Raw genomic sequence first — 26,439 nt, 5'->3', positions numbered from 1 at the left:
CCCACAAAACTCAGAGCCTCTGTCTTTGATATGCAGCACTGCTCTGCCTCAGGGTGGCGCTGTAGCAGACTGGCTCACCCAGTTGGTCCTTCATAGCCTAGAAACTGTAACTCTGCCCGGATTCCTCTGAAAAGCTTTACAATGAGCTGCAGCAGATCTGTAAATCTGAAAACTCGCCCAGTTTCCCAAGAGTTTGGAGTGAAGAGTGACTGTTCCTCATTTCTCACACTGAAGACAGAAGAGGAGACGAGGAAGATCTCAGTTACTGTGAGGAAGAGCGCAGAACCGCACTAGAACAGAGACTCTACAGAAGAGGAGACGAGGAAGATCTCAGTTAATGTGAGGAAGAGCGCAGAACCGCACTAGAACAGAGACTCTACAGAAGAGGAGACGAGGAAGATCTCAGTTAATGTGAGGAAGAGCGCAGAACTGCACAAGAACAGAGACTCTACAGAAGAGGAGACGAGGAAGATCTCAGTTACTGTGAGGAAGAGCGCAGAACTGCACAAGAACAGAGACTCTACAGAAGAGGAGACGAGGAAGATCTCAGTTACTGTGAGGAAGAGCGCAGAACCGCACTAGAACAAAGACTTTACAGAAGAGGATCAGACCACAGTTTTAGATGATAGATGATAGAAAAGTAACTGACAGCCAGTTGTTCAGTTTACATCTGTGCTTTTCCGTTTTTCCACAGAGACCCAGTCTGAGCCAACGGACGATGACAAAGAAAGATCCAAAATCAAAGTCTCCCACTGGTTACGGGACTGCTCTGAAGGATATGGGTCGGCTCAAGGCAGTGTTCAGTCAGAATGACATCATCATAAGAGTTTTCTGAGGCCTTTTTTGACCAAATTAATCCCTACTACAATAATGAAACGTGTAATCAGTTCTGCTGTACTTTGTGTTTCTGTAATTTAAAGGGGAATTTCAGTTTTCTGAATGATTTAGACTTTGAGATGTAAACAGAGTCATTCAGAGTGTTTTGATGTGAAGTTAATTGTAGAGAAACATACAGACTCAGGTTTTTTTTACAGTGGTGTCAGATTTCTTTACAGGGGTCACCATGACTACAACACAGATATAACCATTTTATTTACTATCCAAAGTAAATAAATAAGTTTGATATGGATAAAATAGACATTAATCTGAATTTTTTTTTTAAAGGTTTACTTTGGGGACTATTTTGCCTCACAACACCCTTCATGTATCTCTCCACCATAAATGGATTAAAGGGGATCTATTATGCTTTTCCAGTTTTCTCCAGAAAGTCCCAAGAAAGACCTGCAGCAGAGCAGATGGGCAGATGTATCGCATTATGCTTGTTGTGGCCAGCAGAGGGTGCTGCTGCTGCTCTCTACTGACCACTTCAACCGCTCGCTCATCTAGTTTACTCTAGTTCACCTAGAGGGTGCTGCTGCTGCTCTCTACTGACCATTTCAACCGCTCGCTCATCTAGTTTACTCTAGTTCACCTAGAGAACACTGCTGTGTAAAACTCGACCAGAATCTTGCAAATGTCCAGAGAGTCCACAACATCACCACAAATGTCTTTTCAGGACTCGAGATGACCCAGGGGTTAAAGCAGGGGTGGAGTTACAGGACTGAATCACTCTACCAACTGATCGGTGGCTCTGATTTGTACAGACAGACAGTCTAAGTGAATGTAGCTACACATAGATACACAAACAGAGCATCATTTTAAACTGCGTCACTTTTTCAGCCTCCATATATGACATATGGCATATGCTGATAGCAGTGACTCTGTCTGTCCAGAACTGCAGCTGCCCAGGGGGGAGTTTAGGGTCTGGACATTGGGCTACAGCCACAAGTTTTTTCTGTAGATTTGGGCCTTTTGTACTGCCAGAATGTTTAATATGAATATGAATTATGAGCTTAATAGCTCAAAATATCATGTATGTATAGATAATTAAATAAACTGTACTGAAACATTGTAGTTTTTTTATTTTTATTTTTTAACAGTTTTTGTTATTGAGTGTTCCAGTTTACCAGCTTCACTCTCCATGGTAGCAACTGTATGATTTTCTGCCCATCACCATAGTTTATTACTGTACAGCAGTTACCATGGTGAAAAAAACTTCATATATTTTAATGATATATTGACCACCAAACTGCAAATGTTCTAGTTTTCATTTCTGAATTGTGGTCTCCTTACTGTAACACCAGCAACAACCCCTTGAATTACTGCTGCTCCAATTAATAAGGTCACTACTGCTAAAACTACAACCACAGTATCACATACAACTTCACAGTATTCAATCATGACATTAAGAAGTCCACCATGTTGGTCGTCTCCATGTTGGTGGGTGAGCTGTAACTCTGACTGTGCTCTGATGGAGCTCGTCTCCAAAGTTCAGAACATTCCAGTGTGTCAGATTTTATAAAAAATAATTAAAGTGGCTCCAAAACTGCCAAAGCTCTTAAATAATAAACTCCTACAGTGATATAAAGCTGAAGCTTCTTATTCACCAGATTCTCATCTGAATTTTCTGTTCCACCTTAAATGGAGCTGCAGTTACACGGAGGCACCTTAAAAGTAGAATGAATTATGAAAGTTGGTGAATACGAAGCAACATCAGCTCATCTCCATAAACACATTAATTTACCTCAAGAAATACATCAATTTATCGCAATAAATGCATTAATTTACCTCAATAAACACATTAATTTACCTCAATAAATGCATCAATTTACCTCAAAAAATCCATTAATTTGCCTTAATAAATGCATTAATTTACCTCAATAAATCAATTAATTTACCTCAATAAATGTATTAATTCAATAAATGCATTAATTTACATAAAAAATTAATTACATCAATAAATACATTAATTGACCTCAAAAAATGTATTAATTTACTCACTAAATGCTCCTTAATCAACAAACCCCTTGAACTTTCTCTTTATTTAGTGAGCTAGTATGCAGTTTGGGACGGGGCGCTAGTAACGCAGTGGGAAATCTCAGCCGTTTAGATTTCAGCTTTCATTTGTTAATCACTACAGCAACCAATCAAATTTAAACACTCAAATGTACCAGGTAATACAGATTAAAAATAGGTTTAAACTGAGTGTTCTGCGTTTTACTGGGTCAGTCTTTGCTGGGTCAGTCATGGCTTTATTATCTCATAACTGCGGCTGCACTTTAACTGCCTGCTGAAATGGTGGCAGACTGACTGCATGACATCAATGGAACACTATGAGTAGATTTTGCCACAAATGTAAGAACCCATGGCTGCGGTACACAGACCACCACATCTCATCTGGCTTTAGCAGCATCAGAAGCCCCCACGGCTTCAGGGATCTTTACAAGGTTTCAGTCACCAAAACTAAGACAACCACCACAGAATTGGTATTTTCTGCTCTTGGGCTCCCCCTACAGTGGTGGAGTGTATTTCAATCAGAATGAAGTTCTAATAAAATTAACGTCCAGAATGAAATTCTAATAAAATTAACATCCAGAATGAAATTCTAATAAAATTAATATTCAGATTAAGGTCTAATAAAATTTACATCCAGAAAGAAGTTCTAATAAAATTAACATCCAGAATGAATTTCTGATAAAAGTAATGTCCAGAATGAAATTTTTCATTCTTCTGTACCTCCTCCCACAGACAGTGGCTTGGGTGGGTGGAGTCCTTTAGAATCCTCCTGGTGGCTGGTGTATAAATCCAGGAGGTTTGGGAGCTGGACCCCGGTGATGTGCTGGGCTGTCCGCACCACCCTCTGCAGAGCTTTCCGCTATGAGTCCACTATAAGCTCCTTGGTCTTGTCGACGTTGAGAGAGAAGTTGTTCTCCTGACTCACTGCTGACCTCCTCTCTGTAGGCCTCCTTGTTGTCACTGGAGATCAGGCCCACAATTGTGATGTCAATTAACATCCAGAATGAAATTCTAAGAAAATTAATATTCAGAATAAGGTTCTAATAAAATTAACATCCAGAATGTAGTTCCAATAAAATTAATGTCCATAACAAAGTTGATATCCAGAATGAAATCAAATCCAATCAAATCACGTTCATTGTCACATCACATTACACAGGTTCAAAGGTGAGTGAAAGTGTTATGTGCGTAGCCCCCTTGTAGAACTTAAACACATACATACGTGGGCTATGCACATATATATATATATATATATATATATATATATATATATATATATAGTTACACAGATACATATTACACTGTTTCCAATGTACAACTATGCAAAACTATGATATGTACAGTTGTAAACATTTCCATATGTGCAGTTAGTCTGTGGTGGATAATAAATGAGATGCAGGTACACAAGGGTAGAATACTGATGCAGAAATCTTCCAGATTATACAATATATGGATAGAAGATGTACAAGATGTCAGTCTATATGTGTAAGTATAGAGTAGTATTAGTTATAGTGTGTATGCGGTGTGGATTGTTTATGGAGATCATCATGATGATGAGGTGCAGTGACAGGCCTATAGACCGATACACCAGCACTACTGGCTGTTCAGCAGCCTGATGGCCTCAGGAGAAAAAACTGTCTCAGAACCAGCTGGTTCTGGACTTTATGCTTCTGTACCTCCTCCCGCTCGGCAGCTGTGAGAACATTTACATTTACATTTACAGCATTTAGCAGATGCTCTTATCCAGAGTGACTTACAAAAAGTGCTTTGTCCATCTAGAGAAAGTATCTTTGCTAGTTACCAATAGGTTAGAGAGGAAGCTGGTCCTGAGCTCAGATACTGCTAGAATCAGAAAATCCCTATTGATACCAAGAGAATAAGTTAAGAATTAAACACAGTGCAGTGCTATACAATACAATACAATACATTTCAATAAGTGCAGTACAATACATTACATTACAATAAATACTTAACTCAGTGCTCATTTAAGTGCTGTATAAAGAGATGTGTCTCCAGTCTGCATTTGAAGACAGCGAGAGACTCTGCTGTTCGGAGAGCCAGTGGGAGTTCATTCCACCACCTGGGTGCCAGTACAGAGAACAGTCTTGATGCTGGTCTTCCGCGTGTCTTGAAGGATGGCAGGTCAAGCCAAGCTGTACTCGAAGCTCGAAGGGCTCGAGATACAGTTCAAGTTTTGATCATTGCCATCAAGTAGGTAGGGGCTGGTCCATTTTTGGCTTTGTAGGCATCAGGGTTTTAAATCTGATGCGTGCAGCTACAGGAAGCCAGTGAAAGAGCGCAGCAGTGGGGTGATGTGGCTGAACTTTGGGAGATTGAAGACGAGCCGTGCTGCTGCATTCTGGATGAGTTGCAGAGGCTTGATGGCTGCATGGGAAGACCAGCCAAGAGTGAGTTGCAGTAGTCAAGCCTTGAAATGACAAGAGACTGAAATAGCACCTGGGTGGCCTCTCGAGTGAGAAATGGTCGGATCCTCCGGATGTTGAACAGGAGAAATCTGCATGACCGAGTTAGGTTCGCAATGTGAGTCAAGAACGATAACTGGCCATCCAGAATTACACCAAGACTTCTTGCCTCTACAGACGGAAAAATCAGAGTTCTCGAATGAGATGGCAAGATCATGCTGAGGATCTGTAGTTGCAGGGATGAATAGCAGCTCAGTCTTGCTAGGATTAAGCTTCAGGTGGTGAGCTACCATCCATGAAGAGATGTCAGTCAGACATGCCGAGATGCGACTGGAAACCTGGGTGTCAGAAGGTGAGAAGGAAAGCATTAGTTGAGTCTTCAGCGTAACAGTGATAAGAGAAGCCATGAGAGGATATTACATCACCAAGAGAACGAGTGTAAAAAGAAAAGAGAAGAGGACCTAGCACCGAGCCTTGTGGGACACCAGTGGAGAGCCTGCATGGAGAGGATGTGGACCCTCTCCATGTTACCTGATATGAGTGATCCTCCAGATAGGACTTGAACCACTTCCACGCAGAGCCAGTGATTCCAAGGTTGGTGAGGACATCCAGAAGGATTGTATGGTTGACCATGTCAAAAGCTGCTGAGAGATCAAGAAGAATCAGGACAGATGACAGTTTGGCTGATCTTGCTGACTGGAGCTTCTCGGTCACTGCTATAAGAGCAGTTTCTGTTGAGTGGACTGGTTTAAAGCCAGACTGGTTGGGGTCCTGGAGCTGGTTCTGTATGAGAAAGAGAGACAGTTGATTATAGACTGCACATTCAAGAATAGACAGTGGCTTGGGTGGGTGGAGTCCTTTAGAATCCTCCTGGTCTTCCTCAGGCAGCGGCTGGTGTATAAATCCAGGAGGTTTGGGAGCTGGACCCTCTGTAGAGCTTTCTGCTCAAACCTCCTCAGCTGCCTGAAGTAGAAGAGGTGTTGTTGTGCCTTCACCACCCGTGTAGTGTGTTCGGGTCATGTCAGATCCCGTGAGATGTGAACACTGAGGAACTTGAAGCTACTGACCCTAAATTAAATAAAACTTACATTTAACAGTAGAGTTGCACAGGACTGTTATTTTGATAGCTTTGGTGTTTCTGAGGTTTTTGCGAGTGCTGGTAAAGGAGAGCAGTTAATCTGTGTTCTCAGTGGATTAGTTTGATAATTCTGCTCAGATTTTAATTGTGACTCACTGTATCTCCTGATGTATGATGAGTTAATTGGACTCATGACAGACCCCCGGCCGCTAATGTGAGACTTTTAATTCAGATTCAAGGTTTTATTCAGACTGCAGCACTAATGTAGAGACAAAGTTAGCTGACTTGCTAACTAATCTGAGCTAAGTAGGTTCATTCTTCTTGTACAATGTCTGTTTTACTGTGTTGTTTCAGAATTATAAGCAAATGTTAGTGCTTTATTAAACCTACAGCTGCTGCTAATGTTCTGTTATGAGTGCATGCTATCTAGGCAGTTAATTTAGCTAATGTGAGCTAAGCTAATAAGCAGTAAAATTCAGACATGAAACAGAAAGATGTGTGATTAATGTACTAGCAGAACATACTGTGATCGGTCTCAGCTCTCAGACTTTCTGCTTCAGTAGTAATGACAGATTTTGATTTCATTTGTTTGTATTATTTTCAATGATATGGCTAGGGATGTTTTCACATTTGGACTGTTCACAAATAAAAAAAGACTAAACAACTCAATTACTCTTATATATTAATAATTTTTGTACAGAGGTACATCATTTCTTTAGCAGTTTTTATTTCTAATGTATTTCACTTTATAATACTGTTCCTGATCATTAACTCATTGTTCATTAATGATGAGTTACCATGCATTTGACTTTATAATACTGCTCCAGATCATCATTAACTCCAAGTTTATTAATAGTGAGTTACCATGTGCTTCACTTTATAATACTGTTCCTGATCATCATTAACTCCTAGTTCATTAAAAATGAGTTACCATATGTTTCACTTTATAATACTATTCCTCATCGTCATTAACTCCTAGTTCATTAATAATGAGTTACTATTGTTTTATTTTATATTGTTCCTGATCATAATTAGCTCCTAACGAAGAACAACAACACCTCATTCATTCATTAATACTGAGATCTACACACGTTATAAAGGACAGTAAGCATTTTTAAATTATGTCAAAAACTGCAATATTTAGATAAAAAAGTTCTTTTTTACTTGTTTTACTCTCCCTCTTTGTGCCGTCTTTGCTCCTGATTTATTGTTCCTTTGATGTGTGTATTTCTTAAACCCCACACTAAACTGATGAGCCACTTTGGTGGCTGTGAGTGAAATTTACTCTGTAATTCACTGCTGAGCGTAATTCTATGAGAGCTGCAGGACGACTGCATGAAACTCTGTAGATCTGATATGAAACTTATGAACTTTGATCTTTTTCTGCTTTGGTTTAAAAGAATTAACTGAGTACAGTAAGCCAGTTGCGTTGAACCACTTGACATAATATGCATAATGTAAAGCTCAAATTGTTCTACTGAATTATATGAATATTTTTTATCTGTGTGATGCTTTTGATCAAATTTATTTTGGTCATTTTGAGGCGGTTTTGTTAGAATGACCCTTTTGGACCCTTTTGTAGAGTTATCATGTTTATATTTTTTTAATTTCAGATGATGACATCAGGTGAGAAAGAACATGTACTAGTCCAGATGCTGCACACACCCTCTTTAAATGTACTTGATTAAATAGTTGCACAACAATTAAATGTGTTACCAACACAATTCATGGCAAAAGTAGCAAATTAAAAATAAAGCAACTGTGTTGATGTAATATTTTTTGTTTGTGTGCAAATACTGGATACATGTTAATCATAAACCATTTTTTCTGTAGATGCTGATGGAGCCAGAATGATCAAATATGAATCACTGGTTTAAAGCTGATACATTTTCCCTTAACATCAAATTATTCTTCAGCCCTAAAAAGAAAAGTCACTGATACTCTTCCTCCAGTCTGGGTGTTTAGTCACATATTCACTCCACTGTACTGATTTTCTTGGTAAACTTACTGATGACAAACAGTGCTGGAAAGAACCTTAATTTCCTTAAATTCATAGTAGCAAAAATATTGTTTTCAGAAGAATTAAACACAAACTGCCACAAAAAATACATCTTAACTTGTATTACACTGATTTATCCTCACATCTGTTACTGTAATATTATTTGCGTCAGTACTTTCAAAACTAATATCATGTGTTTATATATTCTTCAGAAGTGCTTAGTTAGAACTCACTTCAGGTGATTATCATGTGAACTCTCATCCACTTTTACAGAATCTTCAATTTTTTTTCTCTTTTACACACAGACTTCTTCCTAACTACTTCGGTTTTTTGGTCTTTTCCTGCACATTCTCGCCAAAGTGAACATACCCGTCTGGCTGCTGCTTGCATCTTGAGATGATTTTTAATAGAAAAAGATGAGTAGAATAGAAAGTCCTATATATACAGATAGATATTACATAAACCTGCTTGATTTCTGCCCAAATCACCTTCTCAGAAAATACTACCAGCATTAAAACTACAGGTAGATCGATAGATGGATAGATAGATAGATAGATAGATAGATAGATAGATAGATAGATAGATAGATAGATAGATAGATCAATCGAATGAGAGTGGCGAAACACAAATTTGGAGGGCAAAACTCCAAATGGGAGTGGCGTAGCTCCAAATGGGAGGGGCCTGACGCAGAGTGCTTTACTATTGGTTGTTGAGAAGTTCAGTGGGTTTTCTGTGATGCTGAGTTCCAGGTGAAAAGCGTTTGTGTCATAATTGAAGTGAACTTTTATTCTAGCAGCACTTTTCTATGAGAGCTCCTAAATGTGATCTGCACAGAATGATTTATAGATGAGGGTCTGAGCTGCGTGTTTCTCAGGCCAGTGGATTCAGTGTAGCCAATATTTGCTTCTGTTCTCATGCATTCATCAGAAACAAACAATCATAACAACCATATTATTTCATTAATTATGTAGCCTCAAACAACAAAGGGCTCACGAGGTCATAACACTTGTTTGTCTCCATCATGCCACTCTTTCTGTCACCCAGATGTGTTTTTGATTTTGTTTAGGTCACAATAAAGATGGAAAAGATCAAACAATAATCGTCTTTACATCAGAAAAATACTGTCATTTCAATAATGATGACGTTTCATATGTTCTGTATGTAAAGCTGATATTATATTTAAAAGCATTGAATAAGCACTGAGATCTTAAGGAGCACAGAACGTCATAAAGGGTGCCGGTGTTGTGCCGAATTCCGACTCCCCGGCAGAATCCAACTCCCCCTCGCGTGCACGCTCTTCACGTAAACATGTGGACCCTACGGACTGCACTCAGGATTTCTCAGGTTATTTCTGTGTAAATAACGCTTTATCTTTAATTTTCCTTCACAGCGAACAACACAGCAGAGCTAAACCAAACAAAGACCCTCACCGCCACGGTTTAGTTTAATATTACGACATAAAAACGATTGTTGTTGTTGCAGTACTTGAGAACTGGTGGGACTGAATGGCTTTCAGTCATGACGATAAGTATTAGGACACATTAAACACAGCTTTAAACCTCTGTCTGGAGCAAGAAAGCTCACATCTGAGGACCTGACGCTGCAGTATTGGCTGACTTGTTTTACTTTTCATTATTCAGCAACCAGAGTTTCACTGTTTTCATAGCTGGACAAATGAACAAATTAGTATCCATCACTGCATAAAAGAGCTGCCTATAATTAAAAATTGCAGTAAGAACAATTGTTGTAATGGTAGTAATTTAAGATTAATTTTGGCTGAAAAGTCTTCAGCTTTTACATAGTCAGAAGGTGTGAACCTGTCAAAATGATGCCCCTCCTATCTCTGGGGATGCATTATGACTGGAATGATTAACTTGTTCTGCTGACTTCTGGTTCATAGATTACAGCATATAAAGCATATGTCTCTAAATTCAACAGGGGGGATTTTACTGGGGGAGTAGAATTTTGGCAGGATTATTTTGACACCTGCCGAAATTATACTCATTCTTACTTTTACAGGTAAGAAAGAAAGGAGCATGAAAATTAAGTACGTAAAGCTGAACAAATTACGACCTGTCGCTCACGTCAATTCCACCACAAAAAAACAAGAGTCATCATAAGAAGAGAAAAATGATGCGTTCAGATTTTTTCTTCATGAGCAAACCTTTTATGTTATTAATGATTTGACATAAGTCAATAAATATGTAAACGAAATACAAGAAAGAAATGAGAAACTAAAAGATTTATTAAAAACAAGTCTGACATTACAATGTTATTAATCAAAGGAACCTCATCAATTTCTACAAATCAGAAATCCAAACTTACATTATATTAATGCTATAATATTCTGCAGAAAAAATACTGTAACAAAGTTTACTGTATGTCAAATAAGGTGTCAAAATAATACTGCCATAATTCTGCTCCCCCCAGTAAAATCCCCCCTGTTGAATCTAGAGTAAAATGAATTTCAGGACACAATCTACAGCCCAGGACATGCTAGCAAAATACAGGAGATGTCATTCAGGCCTTGCAGTGCTGAGATCAGAGGGGGAGTGTAATTTCGGCAGGTGTCAAAATAATCCTGCCAAAATTCTACTCCCCCAGTAAAACCCCCCCTGTTGAACTTAATGAACTAATTTGTTCATTTGTCCAGCTATGAAAACAGTGAAAGTCTGGTTGCTGAATAATGAAAAGTAAAACAAGTCAGCCAATACTGCAGCGTCAGGTCCTCAGATGTGAGCTTTCTTGCTCCAGACAGAGGTTTAAAGCTGTGTTTAATGTGTCCTAATACTTATCGTCATGACTGAAAGCCATTCAGTCCCACCAGTTCTCAAGTACTGCAACAACAACAATCGTTTTTATGTCGTAATATTAAACTAAACCGTGGCGGTGGGAAAGGAAAGGAAAATTAAAGATAAAGCGTTATTTACACAGAAGTAACCTGAGAAACCCTGAGTGCAGTCCGTAACGTCCACATGTTTACGTGAAGAGCGTGCACGCGAGGGGGGAGTCGGATTCTGCCGGGGAGTCGGAATTCGGCACAACACCGGACTCGAATTGAGTCTGTTATATATAATGCTTTATTATATGAAGTAAGCATTTAACAGAACGCGAACCCATTTGGAGCTCAGAGCCTCTTGTCTGGTGCTGCTCCAGCCTGCAGGAGCGCGTGTTTGGGGTTATTTTGATAACCACCTCATCAGGAGCGAATAAGATTATTAACGCGAGGCAATTCTGGAGGCAGAATGACACTCAGAGCGCAGTAAGACGTCAGAAGCGCTAGACAGGTAATGATCTGCGCCTGTCCGGTCGGACCTGTTAGGGCGGGTAGTCACAACACCCGTGAACTAGAATCTAAAGTAACAGTGAACCGCGGACACTTCGTGATTTCAGCGTCGTCTCCGGATTTCTGAGGAGTCCGGGAGCAGAAAGAGTCCGAAATAGACCAGAAATCGAGTTCAGAGATCTGAGAGCGGAGCAGACTCAGTCCGTCTCCTGATGGGTGAGGAGAGATCTGAGAGCGGAGCAGACTCAGTCCGTCCCCTGATGGGTGAGTGCCTCGATTGCTCAGTGTTACACTGTAAAAAGTGTCTCGTCAGATCAACCAAAAAAATTAACCAGTTTTATTCAACTCAAAAAACTGGTTTGACTGAAAGAATCGATCATTCAAAGTATTTATTTAGGTTGAATAAAACTGGTTAGTTTATTTGTTTCTACATTAAGTATTTTTAGGTTGATCTGAGAGCTATTTTTACAGTGTGAGGGGCTCAGGATGGTGGTCTTAACTCTTCTTCTCGTCTTGACTCTTGCGATCAAATCAACCGTGTTTGATATTATCAGACGTTTTAAAACTCGGTGCATGCAGTGACATACGCGCGCGTGTGAGAGAGAGAGAGCCTGAAATCTGTGTAAAAAAGTCAAATCTGCTCCGTTTTAAAATAATAATCATATTAATCTAAATGTAAACTGGCTGTTTTAATATGTCAGTGTGTAACAGTGATGTGAGGAGATGTGCAGGACTGTAAGAACAGCTTTACTGAAGAACTGTAGATGTTCTTTCCTTTTTCTCTCTCTGTTATGGTGACTTCTTAATGTATGAGTTTTTATGATGTAGTTCAGTCAGCAGTGCTGAATCACTGCGTGTTTTATTAATGTATGAATCTTTACATTAATGTAAACAGTAACTGCACATTTTACAGGTATATTAAAGAAATTCTGTTTGATGATCTGCCAGAATATTCAGTTCTACAGTGAACCCCTCTGAGCCTCAGATCTTCACACACCCAGCCAGCATATCTCCAAATCTGTCCCACTGCAGAGCGGAGCAGGAAAAGGGTCTCTCTGCTTGTAAATCTCCACCAGGTGCATGATGGGAAATGGTTCAGTAAAATGGACATGAAGTGTTGAGGCTCCCAAGGTGGATTGATTTGTGTTGAAAGGACAAAATGGCTCTTCTTAACATTTGGGTTGTGACCCCTGACCTAGAGGTACCTGATGAAACAGACAGTTAGTGTAACAGGCAGGACATTCACAACACATTCAAATGTTCAAACAAGATCAATCACTTTTACAGGAGCAGCTCTCAGATCTCTGATACAGATTAATGTTTAAATATGATGTAAGGGATTCAGTTCAGTTCTGTCAGCTGTAACTCTGTAAACGGAGGATGGTGTTCTATTACAGCCTCTGAGAGAGTGACTAAAATAAGTGTGACTCAAAGTGACTTTTACACACAAACCAGCTGTCAGAAACACAATGAAGAATCAGAAACACAATAAAGAATCAGAGAACTTTAAGGTGACTCTTGAAAAACTTCTGTCAGATAGTAATCAGAATGTGGCTCTGAGGAAACAAGAAGGCAAAAACCACATTCTACTCAAACCTGCTTAACGACATTTTACTCCACCTTAGATTGTGCCCTGCCCCCTACTAAACCTGGCAACTGTGTATAAATGAGCATGACTATAGGATTGTAGTGTTGGCAAAGAAAAAGACCCAAGTCTGCCATTTTCTCATAAAGGAACTCTTCACTGAAACAGATGGGAACCACAGGGAAAAGAGGGGGAAGGACACCAAAAGACAAACACAACATGAAAGTGTTGGACACACTAATTAGTAAATACACAGAAAAGAACTTGCTTACTGAGAGGCACTTGGCATGGCCAAACCCCCCTCACCACGGCAGCATGGCTCATGGCCCAGGGTCAGCTGTCTTGGTGACCACATAGCCCAAATAATATCCTTGGGGTATGCAGATTCCAGCCTGTCCAGCACAAGTGCACCCCCAGGGACCCCCAGGCACCCCCAGTCCTTTCTCAGGTCTCTGTCCTTGGTGCAGTGGCGTACCATGCTCTTGGTGCTCTGTCCTCTTCTGCCCCTGGCAGGCAGCCAAACACTAACACCATGGGCGTCCTCTCCATCAGAGACTGAGTGGGTCATGTGACTACTGTAGGGGTTCTTTCTTTCTTTGTGCACTGATCAGAGTAATGCAAATACAGCTTCACATCTGTTCAGCAGCCTGGCCAGTAGAACCTCTGCTGCAACTGCTTCAGCATGCACCGTGCCTAACACCACCTCCCTAAGGCTGTGTGGCACCAGCAGCTACAACACACTTAAAACACGCATTTTAATGTGGGTGGACAACCCAGTGTTCTTCAAAGTATATTTTGTGACCTCACTGACTATAACCTGCTATAATCTTGTTCAACACATTGTCGGGTGATATGCACTTTCCTCAGCTGAAGTACAGCGAGTGGCGTCAGACTTTTAGCCCTGAAAGGGAAGATTTGGGCATGTAATCTAGAACTTTGCATGAATAGCTCAGGGTATCTACCATGACATATTTTAGACACAGAGACAAGAGACATGTTATGTCTATATATGTTATGTATATTTATTCCTCTGTTGTTCTCTGCGTTTTAGAGCTCAGAGCTGTGGTGTTTGGGGGGAAGTTTGCTGGGAAGACCACACTGATCAATGCCGTGTTTGGAGAAGGCTTCCTGCCGAATCAGAAGAGGACTGCCCAGTGCAAGAAGCTACAGGGAAATGTGTGTGGAAGAGAGCTGACGCTGGTTGACACTCCAGGCTGGTGGAAGCATTTTCCACTGAGCGACACTGCAAACTTTCTGAAAAAGGAGCTCATTCAAGGAGTTTCTTTGTGCCAACCAGGACCCCACGCAATCCTACTGGTCATCGAGATTGACATTCCATTCATAGAGAAGGACAGGAAAGCTGCAGTGGATCACCTTGCACTCCTTGGTGACCAGATCTGGACACACACTCTTGTGTTGTTCACTAGAACCCGCTCTCTGGGGAAAAGAACTATAGAAGAGCACATTGAAAAAAGGGGGAAGCTCTAAAGTGGCTGATAGAGAAATGTGGGAACAGATATCATGCCTTTGACAGTACAGTCTCAGATAATACATCTCAGGTGACGCAGCTGCTGGAAAAGATTGAGGATATAGTGCAAATAAATGATGGTGCCCATTTCCAAATTGAGGCAAAGATACTGGAGGAGACTGCAGAGTGGAAGACGACTGTGATGACCAGAGCAAAGTCCAGAGAGTTAAAACAACGAGAACATCTTGAGAAAGAGGGTAAGTTACAGTCAGCTGGCACCCTTAAAGATGGGTGAAAAAAAACATCTTTCTGCTTCATCAACTCAATCTCACACTGAAGTAAATTTAGTCATAGATCTTTAAGTTACTACTTTGAAATTTGTGCAACCTGCATTTTCCAAGATAACTGTCTGCTCCTGTAATACTTGCTTAGGTTGGAGAATACAGAGCTGAGATCACCCCTCAATACAGATTTTCTCTCCAGATTCTCCAGAGTCCTCATCTTCTCGTTTGGACTCTCATCTTCAGCTTAACCAACAGATTTTCAGTGGGATTTAGATCAGTGGACTGGGATCGCCATGTCAAAAGCTGGCCAAAGGTTGGCACTGGCAGATTTAAATCTGCAGGTACTTCACAGTCCGAAAATAACACAGATCCTCCACTGTACTTAACAGTGGGGATGAGGTACTTTTCTGTGTGTCTTTTTTTGTTTGTTGCTGAAAAACAATTAAAAAACAAAGAAAAAAACTTGCAAAAATTCTTAAGACAAACAAGATCATAAGAATATTCTTAAATGCAATTCTAAACAAAACTTAAAAAAAAAGTTCTCAGAATTTCTCTCAAGATGATTCTAATTGTTTTCTTAAAATAGGACAATCTTCATTGTTTTTTGCATAGGCTGTGTTGCATTTTACGTTTGCATTTGCCATAAATAATGCATGATACATTTTGGAGTTTGTTGAGTTGTGTTATTTCTGTTATTTAGGACAGTAAAATGGAGGAAAAACATCAAGCCAAACATTTAAAACATTTTATCAAACAAGAACTAGAGTTGATGGTGTAAGAAACAACCAACAGGAAAAAAGCATACAATTGTCCAAAGTGTCTTGTTCTGCTGAAGCATTAAGATTTCCCTTCACTGGAACTGAGGGTTCTAGACCAACCCCTGAAAAACAGCCCCATATCATCATCCCTCCTCCACCAAACTGTACAGCTGGCACAGTGCAGTCAGGCAGGTAACGTTCTCCTGGCATTCGCCAAGCCCAGACTCGTCCATCAGACTGACAGATAGAGAAGCTGATTCGTCACTCCATAGAATACGTTGCCACTGTCCCAAAGTCCCTACTTATACTAAATGTATGACAAAACTACAATACATTACTACAAAATAGTTAGCATTTTATTTTCAGTAAGACACTGAGTTAATTAACCACAAGGACATTTTTTTCATTATATTTTTACTGAAAGAGAACACAGAGGCCCACACACAGCAATTAAATAAGCAAGAGATTATAACTGCTTAAATCTTTTTATTTTACAGGTATTTTGTCTCATGCCATCCTCAACGCCGTTCAAAGTTAGTGCATACAGGTGTAAACTAAAATACTGAAATGACGTATCACATGACTCTCACATGATCATCAAGCTACCATTGATATGGACCAAAGTGAAGAATTCAGTATAACAAGTACAGTCCATCTACATGTATACAAGTCCAGGGATGGAGAGTAGCTAAGTAGTGCGTTACTTTTTGTAGTTAACTATAAATTTTTGTAGCTAATAGCTGCAGCCGCTACAGTTTCATGAAATGTAGCTAATAGCTGTAGCGCCTACAAATATTTGTCTAGCTAAAGCGATAATTTTCACTACAGGCTTCAGGCAATCTGCGCAAAATCCGAACCATAGAATGTGGTCGTTAACTGGGCTGGTGGTGACTGTGCAGTTGTCCTGACTGAGCTGCGGACAGTTCAAGCAAACGGTCACACGCTTCCCCCACGTGCTTAGTAGGCTTAGCTCAGGGGTCGCAACCCAAATGTTAAGAAGAGCCATTTTGTCCTTTCAACAAAAATGAAACCACCGTCGGAGCCAAAACATTTTATAAATTTTATAAATACAAATAAGTCCATTCGTCTCCAAATTATCAACGCTCATCTTAAATCTCTTTCTTTGCCATTTTGTTACCTGCATTGCTATGTGTCCAGCGGTCTGGTGTCAGTCTTCTTGTTTGTTCTTCTTGTTTGTTGCGTCAGGTGGAGATTCACAAACATTCTGACAATCTTAAAATAGCTAAAAAGTTGTGCACTAGTTTTCAAAAAGTAGCTAAAAAGTAGCCACTACTTTTTCTAGAGAAGTAGCTAAATTGTAGCAGCTACAAATTTTGGGAAAGTAGCTACAAAGTAGCTAACTACTAATTTTTCAGTAACTATCCCAACCACTTTGGCTGGCTCCTTTCAATGTGGAGGAGTAGCAGATCTACTCTGAGCTCATCCCGGATGACTGAGCTTCTCACACTGTCCATTAGGTTATAGACCACCACCCTGCGAAGAAAGCTCATTTCCACTGCTTGTACTCATGTTCTCATTCTTTCGGTCATTAGCTTAAATCTCATGACCACAGGTGAGGGTTTGGATGTAGACTGACCGGTAAACAGAGAGCTTTGCCTTATTGCTCAGCTCCCTCTTCACCACTACAGTCCAGTACAGTGACTGCATTACTGCTGCCGCCTGTCCCAGCCTACAGTCGATCCCCATCCCTCTTCCCATCACTCTCAACAAGACCTGAGATGCTTAAACTCCTCCACCTGGGGCAGGTCCTCTGCACTTACGTGGAGGGGGCATGTTATCCTTTTCCAGGTGAGGACCATGAAGACTTGGAGGTACTGATCCACATACTAACTGTTTAACACTCAGCTGCAAACTGCTACAGTGTGTCCTGATGGTGCAAAAAGCAGAGATGCCACTTTCTGGCCTCCACACATAATGCCCTCCTGACCTCAGCTACACCTTGACACCCTGTCCATAAATATCATGAACAGAAGTGGAAACAAAGCATAACCTTGGAGAAGTCCAACACTAACACTGAATGAGCTTGACTTAATGCGACATATACAAACACAGCTTCTAGCCCAGACGTACAGAAACCGAATGGCCCGGAGTAGTGGCCCTGGCACCCCATACTCCCAGAGGACCTCACCCAGAATATCTCAGGAAACATAGTTGTAAGCCTTCTCTAAGCACATGTGGCCTAGGTTGGCAAGCTCCCATGCCCCTCAACAATCTGTGTGAGGGTGAAAATATGGCCTGCATTGTTTCTGAACCATTGGTCAAAGTCTCCTTTCAGCACCTTGGCTTAAATTTACCCAGGGTGGCTGGGTGGTATAATACCCTGGTAATTAGCACATATTCTTCAGACCCCTTTTTTAAAAATCGGGACCACCACCCCGGTCTGCCAGTCCAAGGATACTGTTCCCAAGGTCCATGCAACATTGCAGAGGTGTGTCAGCCATGACAGCCCCACAGCATCTAGAGCCTAAAATATTTCCAGATCCACCCCAGTGCCATGCCACTGAAGAGCTTGCCAACTGCCTCAGTGACTCCACTAGTGAAACAGGGTCTGACACCACTGATGTCTCAGGTCCTGACCGGTACCTGTCTGTTGAGTCGAGAATACTCTGAGCCAACCAGTCCCTAAAGCCCTCCCTTTTCAGCTTGGCTCTGGGTCTGGGTATTGACTCCGTGCCTCTTCACCTTGAGAGACCCTACCAGGAGCTTACTGCTCCAGATGACATAGCGCTGAAGATCCATAGACCACACAAGCCCTTCCACCATGCCAAGGCCCTGATCTAGAAAGGGCCTCGTTATCAATGATGGAACAATTATGGGGCTGACGTCCTCTTCCTGTGTCCAAATTATATGTGTTACATTTTGTTGTTCTCTGTATAATGTTGTACTATTTTTCCTCAGAGCTGAGAATCGCATTGCTGGGTTGGGTGGTTGCTGGGAAGAGTTCAGCTGGAAATACCATCCTTAACAAAAAAGTGTTTGTTACTGATCAAAGTACTCTTAAATGTCAAAGTGCACGTGGGGAAGTGGATGGAAGACCAGTAACTGTGCTCGATACACCCAGCTGGTTTAAGTACTTTCCTGCTCAGTACACTCCAGCATGGATAAAGTCTGGAATTTTCAATGGTGTATTTCAGACTGTCACCCCCCCACATTGCATACTTCTAGTGATTCCTGCAGACACATCATTCCACGAGGAACAGAGAAAGGTCATTGAAGAGAATATGAGCTTACTTGGAGAGCAGCTGTGGCGACACACCATTGTACTTTTCACATCAGGTGACATAATTGGAGACGTGACCATAGAGCAGCACATTGAGAGTGAAGGTGAAGCTTTGCGGTGGGTGGTCGAGAAATGTGAGAACAGATATCACATCTTCAGCAATGAGGATAGAGGGAATCGTGTTCAGGTTACAGAACTGCTCCAGAAGATTGATCACATGATGGCTCGAAACAGTTCATTACAACCGAATACTGAGACGACTGGCGGAATTCATACAAAGCAAGAAGAAGACGCACAAACAAAGTCTACTGATGAGCATGACTTACAGGATATTGTCCGATTTCTGGATGAGGAATGGAGAAGAAGAGACAAAGAGTTTCTCAAAAAGGTTTCAAAGGTGAAGAAGGCCATAAGGGCTACATTCCCCCAAAGGGGAGATAGAAGCATGGATTACCCTCCTGAGAGTGAGTCTCTTTATAAAAGTTATGTAACCTTTCAGCTGTTTTTAAGCTGTTACAATAGAAATGACATCACATATTTTCTGCAGTGAGTGAGACGAGATTAAACACTGAGACAGAGGATCACACTGATGAGAAAGTGCCTCAAACAGAGCCGGAGTCTCGCAGTGAGTAAATCAGTCTTCCTGTTTGCCGTATTGTGAAGTTTCACCAATTGCATTGTCGAAGAATTTTCTGAACTGTACTGTATTCAGGTCTGTTTTATATTATACAAGAAAATCATGGTGCAGCACAGATGTCAGTTTGTCTCTGTGTCTGCATTCAGATGTAGGAACAGTTCAGGAAGAGCCTAAAAGCACCCTGAAACTCAAGGATCAGATGAAAGAAATGCTTGATCGGGAGTGGAACAGACGAGAAGAGGCAGTGATGGGAAGATTTCTGGAAATGTTGAGCAATCAGGGTTGGGGTGAGCAACAAAACTGTAAATTACTAAATAAAGTATGTTAATCAAGGTGAGAAATACAGGTGATCCTGGGGAGTCCGGGACCAACTAATTACCCTCTTGACAGAAATGACAGAAACCAGGTTTCTGTTTTTAAGCTCTTACAATAGAAATAACACTACATATTATTTGCAGTGAATGAAACAAGTTCAAACATTGAGACAGACGACAGCGCTGATGAGGAAGTGTCTCAAACAGAGCTGGAGTCCTGCAGTGAGTAAATCCGTCCACCTGTTTGCTGTATTGTGAAGTTTCACTAATTGTCCAAAAAGTTTCAGCGTTGTGTTGTATTCAAATCTGTTTTATATTTTACAAGAACGTTATGTCTCTGTGTCTGCATTCATATGTAGGAACAGTTCAGGATGAGGCTAAAAGCACCCTGACACTTAAGGATCACCTTAAAGAGATGCTTGATCGGGAGTGGAACAGACAAGAAGAGGCAGCGATGGGAAGATTTCTGGAAATGTTGGGCGAACTCAAATGTGGTGAGCAACAGGTCTTCACCTGTAAATTACTAAACCCATTAATGTAATGAGCTCTTAAGCTATAGATTTGACCACAAGCAGTTTTAGATGGTCGTGGGACTGCCAGCCAGTTGTTCTGCTTTTAAGCTCTAACAATACAAAATAATATTACATATTATGCAGTAAATGAGATGAGTTTAAACACTGAGACAGAGGACAGTGTTGATGAGGAAGTGTCTCAAACAGTGGTGGAGTCCCGCAGTGAGTAAATCAGTCCACCTCTTTGCTGCATTGTGATGTTTTGCTAATTACTTTGTCAAAGAATTTCCAGGACTGCATTGTATTCAAATCTGTTTTACATTTTACAAGAAAATGATGTCTCTGTGTCTTCATGCAGATGTAGGAACAGTTCAGGAAGAGCCTAAAAGCACCCTGACACTCAAGGATCAGATGAAAGAAATGCTTGATCGGGAGTGGAGCAGACAAGAAGAGGCACTGATGAGGAGATTTCTGGAAAGGTTGAGCAATCAGGGTTGGGGTGAGCAACAAAACTGTAAATTACTAAATAAAGTATGTTAATCAAGGTGAGAAATACAGGTGATCCTGGGGAGTCCGGGACCAACTAATTACCCTCTTGGACCCTCTGAATGTCTCAAAATCAAAATTCTGAGGGGTCCCTGAAAATGAACTTATGATGTTATGCTGTCTATTAGAGAAATATAGACTTTCAATACAAGTTCAGGGAAATCCCATTTTTACATGTTTAGCCTGTTTCACCCACAAAACTCAGAGCCTCTGTCTTTGATATGCAGCACTGCTCTGCCTCAGGGTGGTGCTGTAGCAGACTGGTTCACCCAGTTGGTTCTCACACTGAAAACAAAAGAGGAGACGAGGAAAATCTCAGTTAGTCTGATGAAGAACGCAGAACCACACTAGAACAGAGACTTTACAGAAGAGTAACTGATAAAACAAAGATGTTACTGACATTGAAGCATCAGTGCCGCTATGAGTTCGCATCCAGACAATGTGGGACCCCTGAATAGCAGTGGGGGATTTTACACAATGATTATAATGAACTCTTAAGTTGTGGATTTGATCATGACCCCAGTTTCAGATGATAGATGATAGAAATGTAACTGACAGCTAGTTGTTCTGTTTATATCTGTGTTTTGACTTCTGTGCTTTTCTATTTTTCCACAGAGACCCAGTCTGAGCCAACGGACGATGATATAGAAAGAGCCAAAAACAAAGTCTCCCACTGGTTACGGGGGTGCTCTGAAGGATATGGGTCGGCTCCAAACAGTGTTCAGTCAGACAAATGACATCATCATAAGAGTTTTCTGAGACCTTTTTTGACAAAATTAATCACTACTACAATAATGAAATGTGTAATCAGTTCTGCTGTACTTTGTGTTTCTGTAATTTAAAGGGGAATTTCAGTTTTCTGAACGATTTAGACTTTGAGATGTAAACAGAGTCATTCAGAGTGGTTTGATGTGAAGTGATTAATTGTAGAGAAACATACAGACTCAGGTTTCTTTACAGTGGTGTACAGTGGTCAGATTTCTTTACTGGGGTCATCATGACTACAACACAAATATAACCATTTTATTTACTATTCAAAACCACCAGTGAACCTACACCAGTGAGTCTTCTGAGTTTTATAAGGAATGTTTATTGTAAAATAGATATTAATCTGAAAAATATTTAAATAAGTTGTCTATGGGGACTATTTTGCCTCACAACACCCTTCATGTATCCCTCCACCATAAATGGATTAAAGGGGACCTATTATGCTTTTATGTTTTTTTTCCCAGTCCCAAGAAAGACCTGCAGCAGAGCAGATGGGCAGATGTCATGACCACTTCAACCACTCGCTCACTTAGTTTACTCTAGTTCACCTAGAGAACACTGCTTTGTAAAACTTGACTTAACGTCTTTTCAGGACTCGAGGTGACCCAGGGGTTAAAGCAGGGGTGGAATTACGGGACTGAATCACTCTACCAGGTGATCGGTGGCTCTGATTTGTACAGACAGACAGTCTAAGTGATGTAGCTACACATAGATACACAAACAGAGCATCAGTTTAAACTGCGTCACTTTTTCAGCCTCCATATATGACATATGGCATATGCCGATAGCGGTGACTCTGTCTGTCCAGAACTGCAGCTGCCCAGGGGGAGTTCAGTCTGGTTATTGGGCTACAGCCACAAGTTTTTTTCTGTAGATTTGGGTCTTTTTTTACTGACAGAATGTTTAATATGAATATGAATTAAGGGCTTAATGACCCATATAGATGTATAGATAATCAAATAAACTGTACTGAAACACTGTAGTTTGACCATCTTCGTTATTGGGTGTTCCAGTTTACCAGCTTCACTCTCCATGGTAGCCACTGTATGATTTTCTGACACGGTTTATTTATTTATTTAGTTAATAACCAGTTTAACAGTCAGCCATCACCATAGTTTATTACTGTACAGCAGTTACCTTGGTGAAAAAAAAAACTTTACATATTTTAATGATATATTGACCACCAAACTGCAAATGTTCTAGTTTTCATTTCAGAATTGTGGTCTCCTTACTGTAACACCAGCAACAACCCCTTGAATTACTGCTGCTCCAATTAATAAGATCACTACTGCTAAAACTACAACCACTGAAACAGCATCCCGTACAACTTCACATTATTCAGTCATGTCATTAAGAAGTCCACGTCTCCATGTTGGTGGGTGAGCTGTTACTCTGACTGTGCTCTGATGGAGCTCGTCTCCAAAGTTCAGAACATTCCAGTGTGTCAGATTTTATAAAAACTAATATAATTGGCTCCTGTGATGATGTAAAGTACCCCTTTACACATCACAATATAATGACTGATTGTAAACACTTACCTGTACTTACCTGAAGACTGATTATCCTTGCTTTGGGGAGCAAAGAGAACTGAATGGGTTCACCTGTGATTTACTCACCTGGGTGAGTCCATCCTCTGTAGAGGAAGAGGGAAGAACAAAAACTGCAGGAAGAGTAAATTGGTTGAGAAGTGTAAAGTGTACACTGTGTTGGAAATTTGTATTAATGACGTCATGAATGTAAAGGTGATTAGTAAAGAAGCACGTTATTTACTGTCGCATGTAAATATATATTTAGACATATGAAGCACTTGTTTTTAACCCAGGCCAGTAATGGTATATCCTAGGGGAGGAGCACCCCAAAAATAAGCAGCATTAATGGGGGGATACGGGGGGATCCCTTCTTTCAGTTTGGTGGAAGATCGAAGGTGATGTGTGAAGACCTATATGACTTCGCAGTCATTGGTCAGTCTCATAGCCGTAGAGACCATTTTCATTTTGTCTTTGTTTTGTTTTCGTTTATTATGTGTGCGCGTATAAATATGTATATAAGCCTGAGTGTTGGAGTGTAAATAAAGGTGACGGGGAGGAGAACTCTTGAACCAGCTGTATTCATTCCAGTTACTTGGTCCTCTTGCCCGACAATACCCATAAGGTGTGTCCCCTGCCACAGCATACTGCCAGGTCGAGGGACGCACTTTATCACAGCTCCAAAACTGCCAAAGCTCTTAAAAAATGAACTCATACACAGATATAAAGCTGAAGCTTCTTATTCACCAGATTCTCATCTGAATTTTCTGTTCCACCTTAAAAGGAGCTACAGTTACACTGAGACACCTTAAAAGTAGAATGAATTATGAAAGTTGGTGAATACGAAGCAACATCAGCTCATCTCAATAAACACATTAATTTACCTCAATAAATGCATCAATTTACCACAATATATGTGTTTATTTACTTCAGTAAATGCATTAATTTACATTTAGAAATTCATTACTTTACATCAATAAATACATTAATTTACCTCAATAAATGTATTAATTTACTCACTAAATGCTCCTTAATTAAAAAACCCCTTGAACTTCCTCTTGGAGCTGTTGAACTGCTGATCGCATCTCACTGGCTGATCTAATGCCGCATCCCAAACCACACCCTACTTTACCTACTACACTAATGAGTGCACTTCTAATGGGATATGCTCTATTTTTACACACTATTTAGTGAGCTAGTATGCAGTTTGGGACGGGGCGCTAGTAACGCAGTGGGAAATCTCGTTTAGATTTCAGCTTTCATTTGTTAATCACTACAGCAACCAATCAAATAAAATAGATGACTTAAACATAAAACACTCAAATATACCAGTTAATACAGATTAAAAATAGGTTTAAACTGAGTGTTCTGTGTTTAACTGGGTCAGTCTTTGCTGGGTCAGTCATGGCTTTATTATCTCATAACTGCAGCTGCACTTTAACTGCCTGCTGAAATGGTGGCAGACTGACTGCATGACATCAATGGAACACTATGAATAGATTTTGCCACAAATGTTCTTCTGCAGGAGCTGCAAGAACCCCATGGCTGCGGTACACAAACCAACACATCTCATCTGGCTTTAGCAGCATCAGAAGCCCCCATGGCTTCAGGGATCTTTACAAGGTTTCAGTTACCAAAACTAAGACAACCACCACAGCATTGGTATTTTCTGCTCTTGGGCTCCCCCTACAGTTATGGTGTGTAGTTCACTCAGAATGAAGTTCTAATAAAATTAATGTCCAGAATGAAATTCTAATAAAAGTAACATTCAGAATTAAGTTCTAATAAAATTAACATTCAGAATTAAATTCTAATAAAATTAACATCCAGATTGAAGTTCTAATAAAATTAACATTCAGAATGATATTCTAATAAAATTTGCATCCAGGAAGAAGTTCTAATAAAATTAACATCCAGAATGAAATTCTTTATCCTTCTGTACCTCCTCCCGCTCGGTAGCTGTGATAACAGACTTGGGTGGGTGGAGTCCTTTAGAATCCTCCTGGTCTTCCTCAGGCAGCGGCTGGTGTATAAATCCAGGAGGTTTGGGAGCTGGACCCCGGTGATGTGCTGGGCTGTCCACACCACCCTCTGCAGTGCTTTCTGCTCGATGGCAGTGCAGTTCCCATACCAGGTGGTGATGGATCCTGTTAGAACGCTCTCCACAGTACATGTGTAGAATGTTCTGAGGATGGGGGGGTTCATGCCAAACCTCCTCAGCCGCCTGAGGTTGAAGAGGCGCTGTTGTACCTTCGTCACCACCCGTGTGGTGTGTTCGCTCCATGTCAGATCCTCTGAGATGTGAACACCAAGGAACTTGAAGCTACTGACCCTCTCTACAGTGGCTCCATTAATGGTGATGAATTAAATAAACTTAGATTTAACAGTAGAGTTGCACAGCACTCTTATTTTGATAGCTTTGGTGTTTCTGAGGTTTTTGCAAGTGCTGGTAAAGGAGAGCAGTTAATCCTGCATTCTCAGTGGATTAGTTTGATAATTCTGTTCAGATTTTAATTGTGACTCGCTGTTTCTCCTGATGCATGATGAGTTAATCAGACTCATGACAGACCCAGGCCGCTAGTGTGAGACTTTTAATTCAAGGTTTAAATCAGGGTTTTATTCAGACTGCAGCACTAATGTAGAGACAAAGTTAGCTGACTTGCTAACTAATCTGAGCTAAGTAGGTTTGGTCTTCTTGCACGTCTGTTTTACTGTGTTGTTTCAGAATTATAAGCATATGTTAGTGCTTTATTAAACTTACAGCTGCTGCTCATATTCTGTTATGAGTGCACGCTAGCTAGGTAGTTAATTTAGCTAATGTGAGCTAAGCTAATAAGCAGGAAAACTCAGATATGAAACAGAAAGATGTGTAATTAATGTACTAGCAGAACGTACTGTGATCGGTTTCAGCTCTCAGACTTTCTGCTTCAGTAGTAATGACAGATTTTGATTTCATTTTGTTTGGGTGTATTATTTTCAATGATATGGCTAGTTAACTCAGGAATGTTTTCACATTTGGACCGTTCACAAATAAAAAAAGACTAAGCAACTCTTACTCTTATATATTAATAATTTTTGTACTGAAGTACATCATTTCTTTAGCAGTTTTTATTTCTATT

At 40.5% G+C, this 26,439-nt stretch overlaps 1 protein-coding gene across 2 annotated transcripts in view; it reads left to right on the top strand.

Annotated features, from left to right (window-relative positions):
• LOC118812753 overlaps nt 1-26,439 on the top strand; it is a 62,919-nt gene that overhangs the window by 10,157 nt on the left and 26,323 nt on the right. For both annotated transcript variants that reach the window (XM_036577869.1, XM_036577868.1), the window contains exon 3: nt 11,858-11,945. In XM_036577869.1, coding sequence (XP_036433762.1) covers nt 11,858-11,945 — 88 coding nt within the window. The remainder of the gene's footprint in view (nt 1-11,857; nt 11,946-26,439) is intronic.

The sequence above is a fragment of the Colossoma macropomum genome, unplaced genomic scaffold (genome assembly GCF_904425465.1).
Source record: "Colossoma macropomum unplaced genomic scaffold, Colossoma_macropomum, whole genome shotgun sequence".
In the NCBI taxonomy this organism is placed as follows: Eukaryota; Metazoa; Chordata; class Actinopteri; order Characiformes; family Serrasalmidae; genus Colossoma; species Colossoma macropomum.
The sequence above is the reverse complement of the archived record's forward strand: the minus strand, read 5'-3'. Positions and strand labels throughout refer to the sequence as shown.